Source organism: Lucilia cuprina, chromosome 4 (genome assembly GCF_022045245.1).
Source record: "Lucilia cuprina isolate Lc7/37 chromosome 4, ASM2204524v1, whole genome shotgun sequence".
NCBI classification, from domain to species: Eukaryota; Metazoa; Arthropoda; class Insecta; order Diptera; family Calliphoridae; genus Lucilia; species Lucilia cuprina.
Window position 1 is genome coordinate 69746674 of NC_060952.1, and position 14448 is coordinate 69761121.

The 14448-nt window shown below is 28.3% G+C and overlaps 1 protein-coding gene across 5 annotated transcripts in view; it reads left to right on the forward strand.

Moving 5' to 3' along the window:
* The window catches only part of LOC111680407, a 170867-nt gene that overhangs the window by 134814 nt on the left and 21605 nt on the right, over positions 1 to 14448 (forward strand). For all 5 annotated transcript variants that reach the window (XM_046949925.1, XM_046949923.1, XM_046949924.1 and 2 more), the window contains 3 exons: positions 3548 to 3767; positions 11234 to 11383; positions 11920 to 12063. In XM_046949925.1, the coding sequence (XP_046805881.1) occupies positions 3548 to 3767; positions 11234 to 11383; positions 11920 to 12063 (514 nt within the window). The remainder of the gene's footprint in view (positions 1 to 3547; positions 3768 to 11233; positions 11384 to 11919; positions 12064 to 14448) is intronic.

Consider the following 14448-nt stretch of genomic DNA (forward strand, 5'->3'; position numbering starts at 1 on the left):
ATGGGCCGATGTTAACCATTTTCAAAAGGCTTCGTCCCTGGGACAATAGAAGATCATGTACCAAATGCATTATCTTCAAAACTGCGCACTGTAGTTTGATTACAAGGCTCAGAAAATGATTCTGAGCCGGTTGGTATACTTTAAGGTGGGTATAGGACCAATATTATTGAGCGTTACAAACATCAGAGAGTTTATGAATTTGGGATTTATACCATGTAATATTCTATTAAAATTAAAAATATGTTTAGAAGTCTAATAAGCATTTTTTTAATAAAAAATTAAAAATATATTTTTGTAAGCTTTTTTGTCAAATAGTTTTTATATTGATATTATTTTCTACTACACTATAGTTCAGATGACCACTTTTCTTGGACTAAAACTAATAATGTATCCAAAAAATATTTTTGTGATGTTCTAGATCTATTTTTGCTTAAAATTTAAGTGTAATGACAGAGAAATGTTTCAATTTACATTGTTGAGAAATTTAAGTTTTTACAGAAATGTAGGTTATTATTTAAAATTTATCGAAAACATAAACTTAACTTATTAATTTAATTAAGCAATATTATAGTTATAAATTAAAATTCAAATTTGTATTTTTGACGAAAATCGCAAAAATTCCCATAAAAAAATTGTGAGTTGGAATAAAATCCCACTCTGAATTTAGAAGTTATACCAAACATCCATGTTTTTCGTACCCCCACATTCCTTTTGGGTCAGCTTTTTACGATAATTATTAAAGTACATCCTTTTATCTTTCATATCCAAGATTTTTTTTAATCATCGTTAAAAAAAGGATCTAAAAAATTCTGTATTCGGAATTACATTTATTTTTTTATGAAAAAAGCAATTTTAATGGCTTGTTAATAAATAATACTTTAATGTTGATGGAAACAAAATATATTTTCTATAGATCCGAAGTACGGTCAGCAAACAAAACAAAATTTTTATCGAGTTATCCAAAAATTAGAAAAAAAAAGTAGCTTACAGGTGGAGGGTATTTAAGATTCGTTACAACCGAATATAGCACACTAACTTGTTTTTTTTCTCGATTCGAGAAAAATATAGAAACGATGCACTGGAAACAATTAGATATTTATTCCCTATATCACTTTAGTGGTGGATTTAGTTTTAATACTTTCGATTTTACCTAAGTCATTTTAATGTACTTTTTTAACTTTTTCGTATATTCGTATTGTTTATTTCACACAACCTAACAAAAAAGTTAAAACTAATTATTACTTATTTTTTTATAGTTTAACCGAAGCAAAACTATAAAAATTAATACTTTTAATACAGAAATCCAAATTTAACATCACTTTCACATAATACATAGTCGTACTATACCTATACAAAGGAATACAATACGACGAGATAAATGGTTCGGCTATTGACTATCTGGTTATGGGATACAATCTGACGAGATAAATGCATTTGATGCAATCCGATGAGATCATTTTTCAGCTCTTATTCGGTTAACGGTTTGTTAGTTAAAACTTAAAATATTATGCACATATTCCCACAATAATTTATCGTACGAATAATAAAAGGTGTAACATGTACATTAGGTTTCGTTTCAAAAAATAAAATGTTTCCCATTTTTGTGATATCACAACTTTTTAGAATGTTTTTGTATCAGTGAATACTATGCTGTAATAATTTTTTCAAAATTCCAACTCCTTCTTCTGCATATCTGAAGCGGAAACCACTGATTTTGAGCGACATTTTTTACAAAGCAGAAAGTGTAGAATTTATAGGATATCATGCTCCAATAATTGATTTTATAGGAAAAATCAATAAGAATGAGCTTAATTTCACACTTTTATAATGCTTCAAAAGTGCATTTAGTATTATCCAAAGATGCACTTTTTTCAAAAAATATTTCAAAAAAATGTGACTTTGTGCTGAGACAAATGGTGCAAAAACAAAAATTTTATCATTAACCCTTTAAATGTGATGAGACTTTAAATTTTCAGATTTTAAACTTTACAACGCTATATTTCGAAAACCACGAAAGTTATAAGGCCCAAAATTTGTCATTATACATGTTATATATGGAACATTAATTCGATGGAGTTTTATTAAATTCAGAGATGATGATGAAAAACACCATTGTTTGATGGGAAATTATTAAAGCACAAGCCAACATAACCATCATAACTCCTAAAGGGATTACAATAAATTTAAAATTTTAACACTATTTTTTTAAGGGCATTGAATATTATATTTACAAATGATAAAATCAGGTTTTGATTTTTTTTTAAATTGCATTTTTTCTTTTGCTCTTATGCATTTATAGTGCATCTAAATTCTGTCAAATTAAGTTTATATATCTTAAATTTTCTGTAGAATAGTATACTAAAGTCAGATTTGAAATATGTACAGCAGTTTTCGGTCTATAAAAAAATGTCGCCCAAAATCGGTAATTTGGCCGCAGATATGCAGATGAAGGAGTTGAAATTTAAAAAAAAATAATTACGCCAATATTAGCGTTGTTCCAAAAACTGCCCTAAAAAGTATGACATCACAATTTCAAAAATATTGCGTGAAGCCTAATGTACATATACTGTACAAACAAATAAAGTCTAATAAAGTAAAATAATTTTTATTTAGGAAAATATTTTTAAAATAAAATCAAGTGTTGGCCATTTAACTTTAAAGTGTTTTTATTTTAATTTATTGAAAACATAACTTTATCCTTTATTTTAAAATAAATTGCAAATTTAAAAATCCCAAACATTGTATATATATTTTTTATATATAAATACATACATATATACATTTATTAGGGTGCTATTGCATTAAAAATATATTTATTATGACATTAATACATTTGTCATACAAAGTGTTACTAATACTGTGTAGAAGAATATATTTTACAAATTTGAATTACCCAGTTCTTGTATTTACCCAGTTCTTGAGAAAATTTTGGATAACTAACTTTTTTAATACCGTCGTATTAATAACGATAAAAGCAAAATGATGCGAATATGTTTCGAATTCGTATTGCTTAGAAAAAAATCTGGTTAAGGAGTGCACAACAGGCCCGACAGAGGCCTAGGTACATTTCTTCGGATTTGATGTATATATGTACATCCTCCGATCAAACTAACTAACTACTATGTCATTCTGTGAATTCTCTCTGTGTTCAGAAATTAAAAAAATAGGTTAATTCTATGAAAATTTTACTTTGACACGTGATAACTGTTCATTTTAGGAAGTAGAAATAATGGCAATTTGACCAAAAAAATTAGGAACATAATTTTGTTCAGGAAAATTGGATACTTTTAAGAATCTCCATTGTTTAATAATAAATATGAGAAACATTTTGTAATGCAACGAAGTGAATTTTGTGGAGAACCTATAACTCTATATATTAAAAATCTATGTTATAATGTCATTAAATCTATTGTGTAGTTTAATGTGCTTACTGTGCCAATAATTTAGTTTGTCAGTGTACGTCAGTTTTGTATACTATTTAATTATAATCGTTGTTTTTTCTTTATTTTTATATCGTTCCATTAAAAACTAATACAACAAATAAAAGTATTCATTGTTGCAAACAGTTGTCGAAGCTTGCCAAAAAAAGAAGCATTGCAAATTTAATGGTCGCCCACAATTCTATGGATTAGGAGCCAGTGGTGTGGGTGATGCAAGTGGTTCGAGTAGTTATCACAGCAGCAGTACAATAAGTTCGAGCATCATCAGCTCAGATCCCTGCCCAAAGAGAAGAAAAATTGTTGAAGTTGCATATAAGTGCCGTCCATGTAAGTATCTGTTTTTTTGTAATGCCGCATTTACACATAGAGACGGAGAAACAAGAAAGCTAAATATATGTACTATTCATTCATACTAATAATAATTATAACAATATAATAATCAACACCAGCACTCGTAGAATGTTGTACGTAAATACAATTATACGCAAACATACGAAACAGAACAACAAAAGTCATAAAAAGTTGAATAAACAAAATATCAAGTTAATTTTATATGTGCATGCTTTAGTTCATTCTCATAGTAGTTGTATACTTACACATAAACACTTTTTTCTTACCCAATAGTATAACAGGGATTTATGTATCAATATTAGTAAATATTTCTTTTAAATTAAAATATATTTTTCTTAACAATATATTACCTCCGGTGCCTTATTATTATCTTTTAAGTCAAATTAAAATTTGTAAATATTAAAACTAGTTTTTGTAATACTTAATTGATTGTCATTACACAGGTCAGCAATATTTTGAAAAAAGTTTCAAGCTTAATACTAAGATATCTGAAGGAATGGTGCAACCTGAGCCCAGAATCGTTTTAGCGCAGACCATTGTAAATTACATTTTGATCCGATAAACTAATTTTACAACTTATAGACGAATATGGAAGTACTAGGAATGCAAAACATGATTTTCATAAAAGACTTTCGCCTAGTACAATCACTTCACATAGTACAGTCACATAGCTATTTATTAATAAGTACTCCTACAACTAGTCCTTGTTTCAAAGTACTTGTTTCAGAAAGAGTTGCAGGGTATCTGTTGTATACTTGTACCTAAATAGTTTTCCTTCTCATACTCACACTTGAACTCACACAGAGTGAAACTGTACGTAAGAGTAAAATGTCCTTTTACCAACTGAGAGTAACTAAATAACAAACAAGCATCTATTAAAAGAAACTTTTATGAATACTAATACTTTTACAAGAGCAAGTACAACTTATATTCGTGCAGATGGCAGAAATTATTTTATAAAATCCCATTTGGAATTTTCTTCACTTAATTAGTAATTGATTCAATATTTTTATAATATGTTATATTATATGCATAAGACAGCCCCATGGGGAATGATATATTCAGCAATTTTTTTATTGATCCTAAATTTTTAGTAAATAAACTGGTCAAAATCGGTTCACAAAAAATATTAAAATCTTTATCGTTACCACTAAATTTCCTACGTGGATAAAATTGTTTGTTTGCCTTCACCACTACTAACTGATGCCGTCTGTTTTTGTTTTGCCTTTTATTTTGTCCTGTCACTACTGCATAAATATGTTTATTAAAACTCTTTAGAGTCAGACAATTTTAAGTTTAAGTACGTATTTTGTTTTTGCTGTAAATGAATGTTGTAACTATAAAAATAGCAGAAGCAGCAACAACAAAAGTTACGGTACTTAAGAGTGAAACTTTTAACAACCTGGTAGATAACAGCTAAATTCATTCATATTTACACACAAACACATATATACTAATAGATATGTACTTATGCACTCAAACAAGATAGTTTTACAAAAAGTGATAATTTTTATATAAAGTTTTTATACTTAATTCAGCATGTCTTAAGTGTAATTTGGTAAAAGTTTCATGCTAAATTTAATGTATTTTAATCACATGTGTTTATACAATTTACCTCTTTATGTTTGAATTCAAAATGGGCAAATACATTGACTAAATGAATTTTAATTCATAAAAAGGCTTATGAACTTTTTGATAGGTTGGAATAAATTAACCTCGTATGTTGTATATTTTTTTACTTTGGCTATGAGAAGTACTAAGGGTGTACATAAGAGTATTCAAAAGATTATTCGTCGTTCGGTTAATCGAATAAATAAAAATTGTCAAACTGAATTATTTCATTAACTAACAGTTAAAAAAACTTACTATTTGTAAGTAAGAAATCATGGTGTAAATCGGATAACATTTGACCGCAGTCTCCATATAAATTTCCTTTCGAAATTCACCTTAACGCTCATAAGTGGCACGAACGTGTTTAACGTAAATCTTAATCATAATACCAAACATTTATGATCGGTCAATAATTTACCATAGCCCGAACAAGGTCCGTTCAAAAATCTGTTTAACAATTGTAATTGGCATACAAATTTAAGTACCGTGATGAAATTCGACAGGAACGAATTTTAATAATTTTACCAAATTTTATTGTGATCAGATCAATATGAAATATTGATATCATACGAAATGTTCTTGAAAGACGCTTTAATGGCATATCTGAAATGTTTGTTTTACAGCAATAATAATTAAATGGCACAACAATTAAATATGGATTATAGTTATTCAACAAGTGTATACAGCATACAAAATTACAAATTGAATTTCTTATATCAAAAAGTTGTAAAAAACTACTTGGTTTCAATCACATTTTTGAGAAATTTTAACTTTAAGTGTTTATTTCTCCAACTACTCTCGACACAAATCTTGTGAATAAAAATTCGTCGTCACAAAATATTAAACGAAAGAAATATATAATTGATTTCTTAAAATCTAAAAAAAAGAATTTCCCATATATGTATACATATTAGATCGACTCTGTATGGAAGGCAAAAACATGTTGTTGTTACTCCTCTCAAAATTTACCTTGCTAGTGTAGCGATGACCGTTCGTGAGCTGGGCCAAATTAGAAAAAGGTATTTTGGAATTATTTATTTTTTAATTTTTTTGTTTTGTTTTGAAACAAACACCCATCGATAGACTAGAAATATTTTGGGAACCATTATAAAACGTAACAAAGATTATTTGAAGCTGTATTGTATTTAACATGAAAAATCTTCAAAATTAGTGCTAATCCAAAAACTTCCCTAATCAAAATAAAATTAAAAATTCAGATTATAAAAATATGTATGTCTACGTGGATCCGCGCCTGCATTAGATATACTCTCCTCTTTTTTTCTAGAAGCAGTTTTGTTTACTTTTTTTGCATACGTACATGTGACTTTTGTTTCTATGTATTAGTAACAACTATAAATGCTTATAGCTCCCAAAATTCTGAACCGATCTTATTAATGTATATATTGTTGACATCTGCAAACAAATACCATTAAAATAACATACCATTGGCCAAGATCGAATGTATACTGTAAGTCTAAAAGGGGTTACAAAAAATTGTCTTGCCTATTTATTATATAGATTATTATGTAATTACAAAAGTGTTATTATATTTGACAGCAGGGTATATTACTCAAGACCTAACATGAAATATACAATTTAATATATTCATGTTTTTAATTGTATTTATTCCAAAACCGATTTATTCTGAACTGATCTTATTAATGTATATATTGTTGACATCTGCAAACAAATACCATTAAAATAATATACCATTGGCCAAGATCGGATGTATACTGTAAGTCTAAAAGGGGTCACAAAAAATTGTCCTGCCTATTTATTATATAGATTATTATGTAATTACAAAAGTGTTATTATATTTGACAGCAGGGTATATTACTCAAGACCTAACATGAAATATACAATTTAATATATTCATGTTTTTAATTGTATTTATTCCAAAACTATTTCATGCTTTCATATGTAGTTGTATTTGTTAATTCATGTGTGGTTTTAATACTTTCAAAATACATCATACAAACATATTTACTACATAAATATGGTATAGTGCATATGTAACAAAGCTTAAAGTAGTGTTGAGTCGATGAAGTTATTATTTTTTTATTATTGCTGTTGTTCCAGTAGCACTATTAAAATTTTCGATGAAAATTAAATCCCTTAAGCTTTTTTGTAAGGATTTATGTCTATTATACGAGTACGAATTCGACAAAATGTATTAGTTTCAAAAGCAATAATACACAGTAATTTCCTTGCAAAAATGAGTACAAAAATACAAACATATGTTGTATGTGTGTGCATGATGATAAAGACCATAATCTTTTATAGTTTTCGTTAGCTTAGATGAAATGAAAAGAAAGTACATACATACATTCACAAAAAATACTTAAAACAAAATGAATTTAAACAATTTGAATACCAAGAGATATTACAACACGTACCATTTACAACTAAATTGTTCAGTCATACTTTCTCTAGCACACATACCCACATATTTTCACTTCCTTCTGCACACAGATATATAGATTTCTAACATTCCAACAAACACATACTCACATGGTATTTCTTATTGTAACCTCACTGATTTATCGTTTTAATTTTCTACAATGTGTGAACACAAGTGAAGTTTAAAAATAAAATAAAAATCTAAATAAAAGGAATAGTATTTGAATTCAGATCTTTTAAAGAACTTATTCGTATATATTAGTAAATTCATTTTGGACTTGACTATATGGCAATGGTTCATTTTAACTGTCATTATTCATCCTGTAGAATTCTTCATGTAATACTTATAAAATTAAAGCTTCGAGCAATATTGATTTTAATAGGACATATGAGTGGTGTCAGTAGTCAACATATACTTCGTTTATTGAAATAATGAGGAGGTTTTGTTTATTTTTATTTACTACAAAAATAATACATAACTGGAATGAATTTTGTAATTAATTGTATGAATCGAACATGACTTTTTTCCCAAACCATTTTCATTCAAAATATTAAAAGTTCATAGAATGTATTAATTTGTACTTCACGAAATTTTTTGAAATTTTTACTTTTTTCTGCAATATTCATCAACAAATTGCCAACAAAGTATATTATCTACTTATCTGTTTTCATATTTAGTAGATAATAATGCTTTATTAGCGTATTTTGTATAATTAAAAAAATATAAATTGAAATGCTGAAAAATTAAATCTTAGACAAGAAAACATCAGCAAACATACCTAAATATCTTTTCTTCATAAAATCCCGCCAATTACGCGAAGATTTCATCGATTTTCCCTAAAAATCATAAAAAACACAAAATTTTCCTAAGAAAATTTTTTTAACAAATAGAAAATAAAAATACATTTGAAATATTTTAAGACAAGGCTTCTTTGTTTTTATGTTTGAAAAAATAAAAATTAAAAAATTCATACAATTTAGGAACTTATTCTTAAATATTATTAACTTTTATCAATGAAAGCAGTTCATAGTATTAATGCTGAAACTTTTTTCTGTGGATAATATTTATTTTTTTCATAGTTCAAATATAAAAATAATGTCATAGGTTTTCATTGGATTGTAATCAGGACTGCAAGCTTGATACACGAATTGCGGCATTATCCTGCTGAAATACAATATTCTTATCAGGATATTCATCCATCTGTGTTAACAGGACGTCTTCTAACAGTTATTTCAGAATTCATTTTTGTAGATATAAGGCAAATGGGAAACTTGAAATCGTAGGAAACCCCACATCACACCCACACCAAAATTTCTCTTCGATCTATCAACATTTGTTGGTTTAAATCATGCCAATAACAGCCTTTTATAGGTTCCTACATAATCCGGCCGTACATGCTTAATTACATGTTTCTGGGTTTAATATTATAGAAATTTCAAAAGGTAATTTTTAAAGAACGAAAAAGTATTAAAAAGTCGCCTTACATAGGTTCTCACTTAATCCAGACTCTACATAATTAATTTCATGTTTCTAGGTTCAATATTAAAGAAATTGCAAAAATTACCACTGTATAACGAAAAAGTGCCGAAAAGTCCCCTTTATGGGTTCACATTTAATCCGGCCCATACATGCCTAATTTCATGTTTCTACTTTTTAAGAACGAAAAAGTAGCAAAAATTCCCTTTTAATGGGTTCTCTCCTAATCCATATATTTAATTAAAAGTTTCTAGGTTCAATATTATAGAAATTCCAAAAGTAACTTTTAAAGAATGATAAGTACCAAAAAGTCCCCTTTTATGGGTCCTCACTTAATCCGTGTCATACATGCAAAATTTCATGTTTCTAGGTTCATTATTATCAATGGAGAACATTCAGTACCGAAAATACCCTTTTTATGGGATCTCACTTTATCCGGGCTCTACATACTTAATTTCATGTTTCTAGGTTCAATATTATAGAAAATCCAAAAGTAACTTTTGAAGAACGAAAAGTACCAAAAGTAAAACTAAAAAAAGTTCCACTTGAAGGACGAAAAAGTACCAAAAAGTTCTCTTAATAAATTTTATTTATTCCGGGCTCTACTTGCTCAATTTCACGTTTCTAAGTTTAAATTAAATTCAAACTTAAAAATATCTGTGTAGAAAGAAAAAGTACCAAAAAGTTCCTTTATTATTGATATCAAGTATATTCCAAAAATAACACCCCATTAGAATATTTAGTTTTTCCAAATCTAAAAATTTTATTTAAATTGACTCGTTTTGTTTGAATGAAATTAAATATCCGGTTTTTACCTCCTTTTGGTACTTTTTTCAACGAAATAAAAACTCTATTCCAAAGTAGCAAAACCGTAGCGGGAGCCCGTTGTTATTTATTCATCATATGTATAAGTTAATAAACCAAAAACAATGTTTTATACAAAAAATACCAAAAGTAGGTACAATTTTCAATCCTTAAGCGTCAGAATATCCAAAAAGTACTAAATTCGTATTTTTATTTTATATGCAAATTAAAGCAAAATATGCATTTTATGCATTTATAGCAATATCTGCAAAAAATGCAACAACAAAACAATGCCTTTTTTGGCAAATTCAATTCAAAAATTAAAATAGTTAAATGTTATTCCTTAATCCTTGTCCTGGTCATTACTTTGACCCCTTATTCACAAACAACATTTTTATTATATAAAAGTTTTATATAACAAATTTTCCATACAAAATCAAATTTATAAACCGTTTATAAAAAAATTGTTTGTTATTTTGAGTCGATACTCCTATAAAAAGCCTCATTAAGAAAATTTTGGTTTTTATCAAAAATTGCTAAAATACTTCTTTATAAAAAATATACTCATGATGTAGGGTTTTATATGGTCGACCATGTACCACTAGTATAGAAGGTACCAAGAACTTCTAACGGAAGTCCGCCCATTTTTCTAACAGTATAGGTGTGGTATGTTAATGGATCTTAAAGGCCTTTGTGCAAAATTTTAAGATCTTATTTCCAATCGTTTCCTGGATAAACGAATTTTAATTCACGGTACCACCACGCCTAATATTGTTAGTCAAAACATTTTACTCAATGTTTGATTATTTTATTTATTTTTTTAAATTGAGGCTATTTGAAACAATACTCGTTGCATTCCTAATATAATACTTTTTCCCGGGTTGTTTTAATTTAAAATAATTTATTTTGACTGCAAAATATTTATAAAAAATAAAAACTTAATAAACTTTTTTTAATTCAAGACACATTTTATGAATTTATATTTCAGATGTTGTTTATTGTGATTAAAAAGAATGTACATACATACGAATAAATGTGTATGTATAGATTTCAAGATTTTCAGTGTCGGTGTATGTGCGCATTTATGTAATGAAAGGATATACAAGTGTTAATTTTATTTTGTATTCTAAATGCATTTTCAATTTTACAGATGAATTTCGCAGCAAGGTGGCCTGCCACAATGATGTTGCACAGCTGGAGTGTAATCCATATTCTCGTATTGCTGTCTATAGTGCAAGTTTTGGACGAACCGAATACGAGAGCATACAGTGTCCCCAGCCACAGGGTGTACGTGAAGAAAGTGAGTAGATTCTTTATACATTACATACATGGATATATGTATGTAGATGACATTGTACTGAGGTTTTACCATTGTTCTACAGTATAGATCAAATATTGTTTGGTAAACTGCAAACGTAGTTAAAAATTAAAACTTTCCAAATGTCAAAAATGCAAAAGGAAAGAGTTTTTTTAGTATGCAGTTGTTGTGGTATTGGTATTTTTGGAAACATTTGGTGATTGTGAAAAGAAGAAAGAATCAAAGGAAGCCTATGAAACTCCATCACCAACAGCACTATGTAATCATGTCCATTATAGAACCCATACCAATTTCACAACAATATAACAATGGTAGAAAAAACGAGCATAGAATCAATTTAATTAATTCAATTTTCTTTTGGTTTCCTTTTTCTTTTACATCTTGTTGTTTTATGTATTTTTTTATTTTGTTTTTTTTTTTTGCATTTCATTTATATGCTGATTTTGTGTATTTTTGTTCTTGTTCTTCTCGTTTTATGCAACGATATTGCAATTTAATTTAACAATTGAACCGTTCAGCTTGTTTGGCTTCCTATGCCACTGAAACCGTTATGCAAATCTGTCATGGACGTCGACGTTGCAATCTGGCCGCAGATGCCAATACGTTTGGTTCACCATGTCAACCCAATTCACGGATGTATCTGAAAGTTGTTTACACTTGTGGTAAGTAAATCGTGACTTATGTACAATATGAACAATTGTTATTACAGCATTATACCCTCTAACAGTGTGTTTTTTGATTTAGTTTTGTTAATTTATACTTAACACACATTGTTCAACATAGATACACCTATATTAGGAAGGTCCCCAAAAGTATAGTAACTGATGTTCCTAACAAAGATAAATTGAGAAAAAAATGTTTAAGAGATTGTTTCTTTTATTTTTTGTCCATTGTAGAGCTGTATTAAATGATAAAAATACAATTTTGCAGGTCTTTTTTATTATAAGTCTAAATATGTTACAAATATTGGTGACATATGCTTTTTTTACTCTCACCTTCGTGAAAATGGAACATAAATTTCGAACTCCCGATTTCAATTCATTTAAAATGAAATCTTAATTGCTCATTATTGATCAAGCAATACGTATTGATTCTGATCTCAGTACTATATATCATCAGTACTATATACTCAGTTCTATGATCGCAGTACTATATACTACTGTGAAATAACATTTTTAAATTCTTGGAGGTGTTTCCATTTATTTAATTGTATAGGAAGTTGTTTCGAATGCAACGGTTATGCTTCGTATCTTTTGATTCGGCAAGGCAATTCTGTATACTGATCGTCAAAATTGGTTATATATTTAACGCAGCCATTGGAAAGGTATAAAATATAACGTGAGAGAGTTGGATCATTCTTTCCTTTTCCAGGTCTTATTGAAGAAAAACGAAATAGCTCTTGGTCATTGTAATTTTTAAAAAAATCTTAATTTAAATATATTGCATCAAATGGCATTTTCTTTATTTTGTTATAAATTTTTACGTTTTTTCGGGATTCCTTCGTAAACGTGACGTATTCAATGGGCAAATAACCTGATTTGTTTTTCAATTTTTTTCTATTTTTGCGTGAGCACATTCTATTTGAGTGTGTCTTTTTCTAAATATTTGTTTTCTGTAACTTTATTATGCCGAATTGAAAAATTCGCTTTAGCTAAAATGTGATATTTTGATATCCCCATCCATCTAAACTTCCAAATCATTTATAATGCATGTTACAAACGATGAAGCGGACAGGTCACCATGTATATCGCTCCACCAATAATTAGAGCACTGGTAATTCCCAATATTGTAGATTGTGAAGTTGTGAACTTGCAATCGTTGTTTATAATAAGCGGCGGACACGTTAATATCGGGACATAGTTTAACAGCCTAAGTTTTCATAGTAAAGACATGGCATAATTTATTTTGAGATTTTATATTATCTAGTGTTATTCAATCTGTACACATTCTTTTTGGGCTATATGATATTTATACTCTTCTGGAGATATTTGTTTTGGTTTGTTACCCACGCATGTATCGCATTCATCCTTACGGGGCTTAAATATTGCATAATTTTCGCAATCAAAAGTTCTTGAGGACGTAAAATAGGACATTCAATTCACTTGTTTTAGAGAGCATATATTCATTGTTTTAGAGAGCATATATATCATTATATACATATGTATTTGTTTTAAAACATTTTGAAAGGTATAATTTTATAGTTTTTTGTATAACAGGGGTTGAAACTTTGTCATCTACCCCATCAATTGCCATACTACGATTTATGGCTAATGTTGATAGGAACATCAATTTACATACCTGTAGTAATTTATGTTTATAAGGAAGTTTATAGATAAATGTTTTATATCTCTTAGACGTTTCTGAATAGTTTGTTGTTGATGCTAATTCTGAAACATGAGATTTCACAAACATTTTTTTACCTTCCCACGATAGTTTCCAAAACTGTTCAAAAACATTTTTCCTTTCAAGCAGAATTGTATTCCCTTTTTGATCTTTTTCGTAATACAAGTTCTTCGTACGACGAGGACTCATAGAATTATTGCAATTTTTGCAAAGAATTATAGTTCCATTCATCAACCATGCTAAAGTGAATAAATAGTATATTTCCGTGATATTATATATGCTGATTTATAATATAAAGTTATATGTATACGTTTTTCTACCCTCCACCACCATCAGTGGTGATAGAGGGTATATATAACTTTGTCATTCCGTATGTAACACCAAGAAATATTCATCTGAGAGCCAACAAAGTATATATATTCTGGGTCTTTATCAAATTCTGAGTCGATCTAGCTATGTCCCTCTGCCAGTCTGTCTGTCTGTGTAAAACGCGCTCACGATAAAACGAAGTAATAGAATTTAACCAAATTCACCCAATGTTCTTCGTTTTCCTCAGTTGTTTGGTATTGAAAATGGGAAAAATTGGTTCACATCGGGAAAAGTTATGAATCAAAATTTGAAACAACCTCGAAAAAATAAGCACTTTTTACACATTCTGATGTAATTTTCTTGAAAACTATGCAAGATAATTCCATAAAAACCGG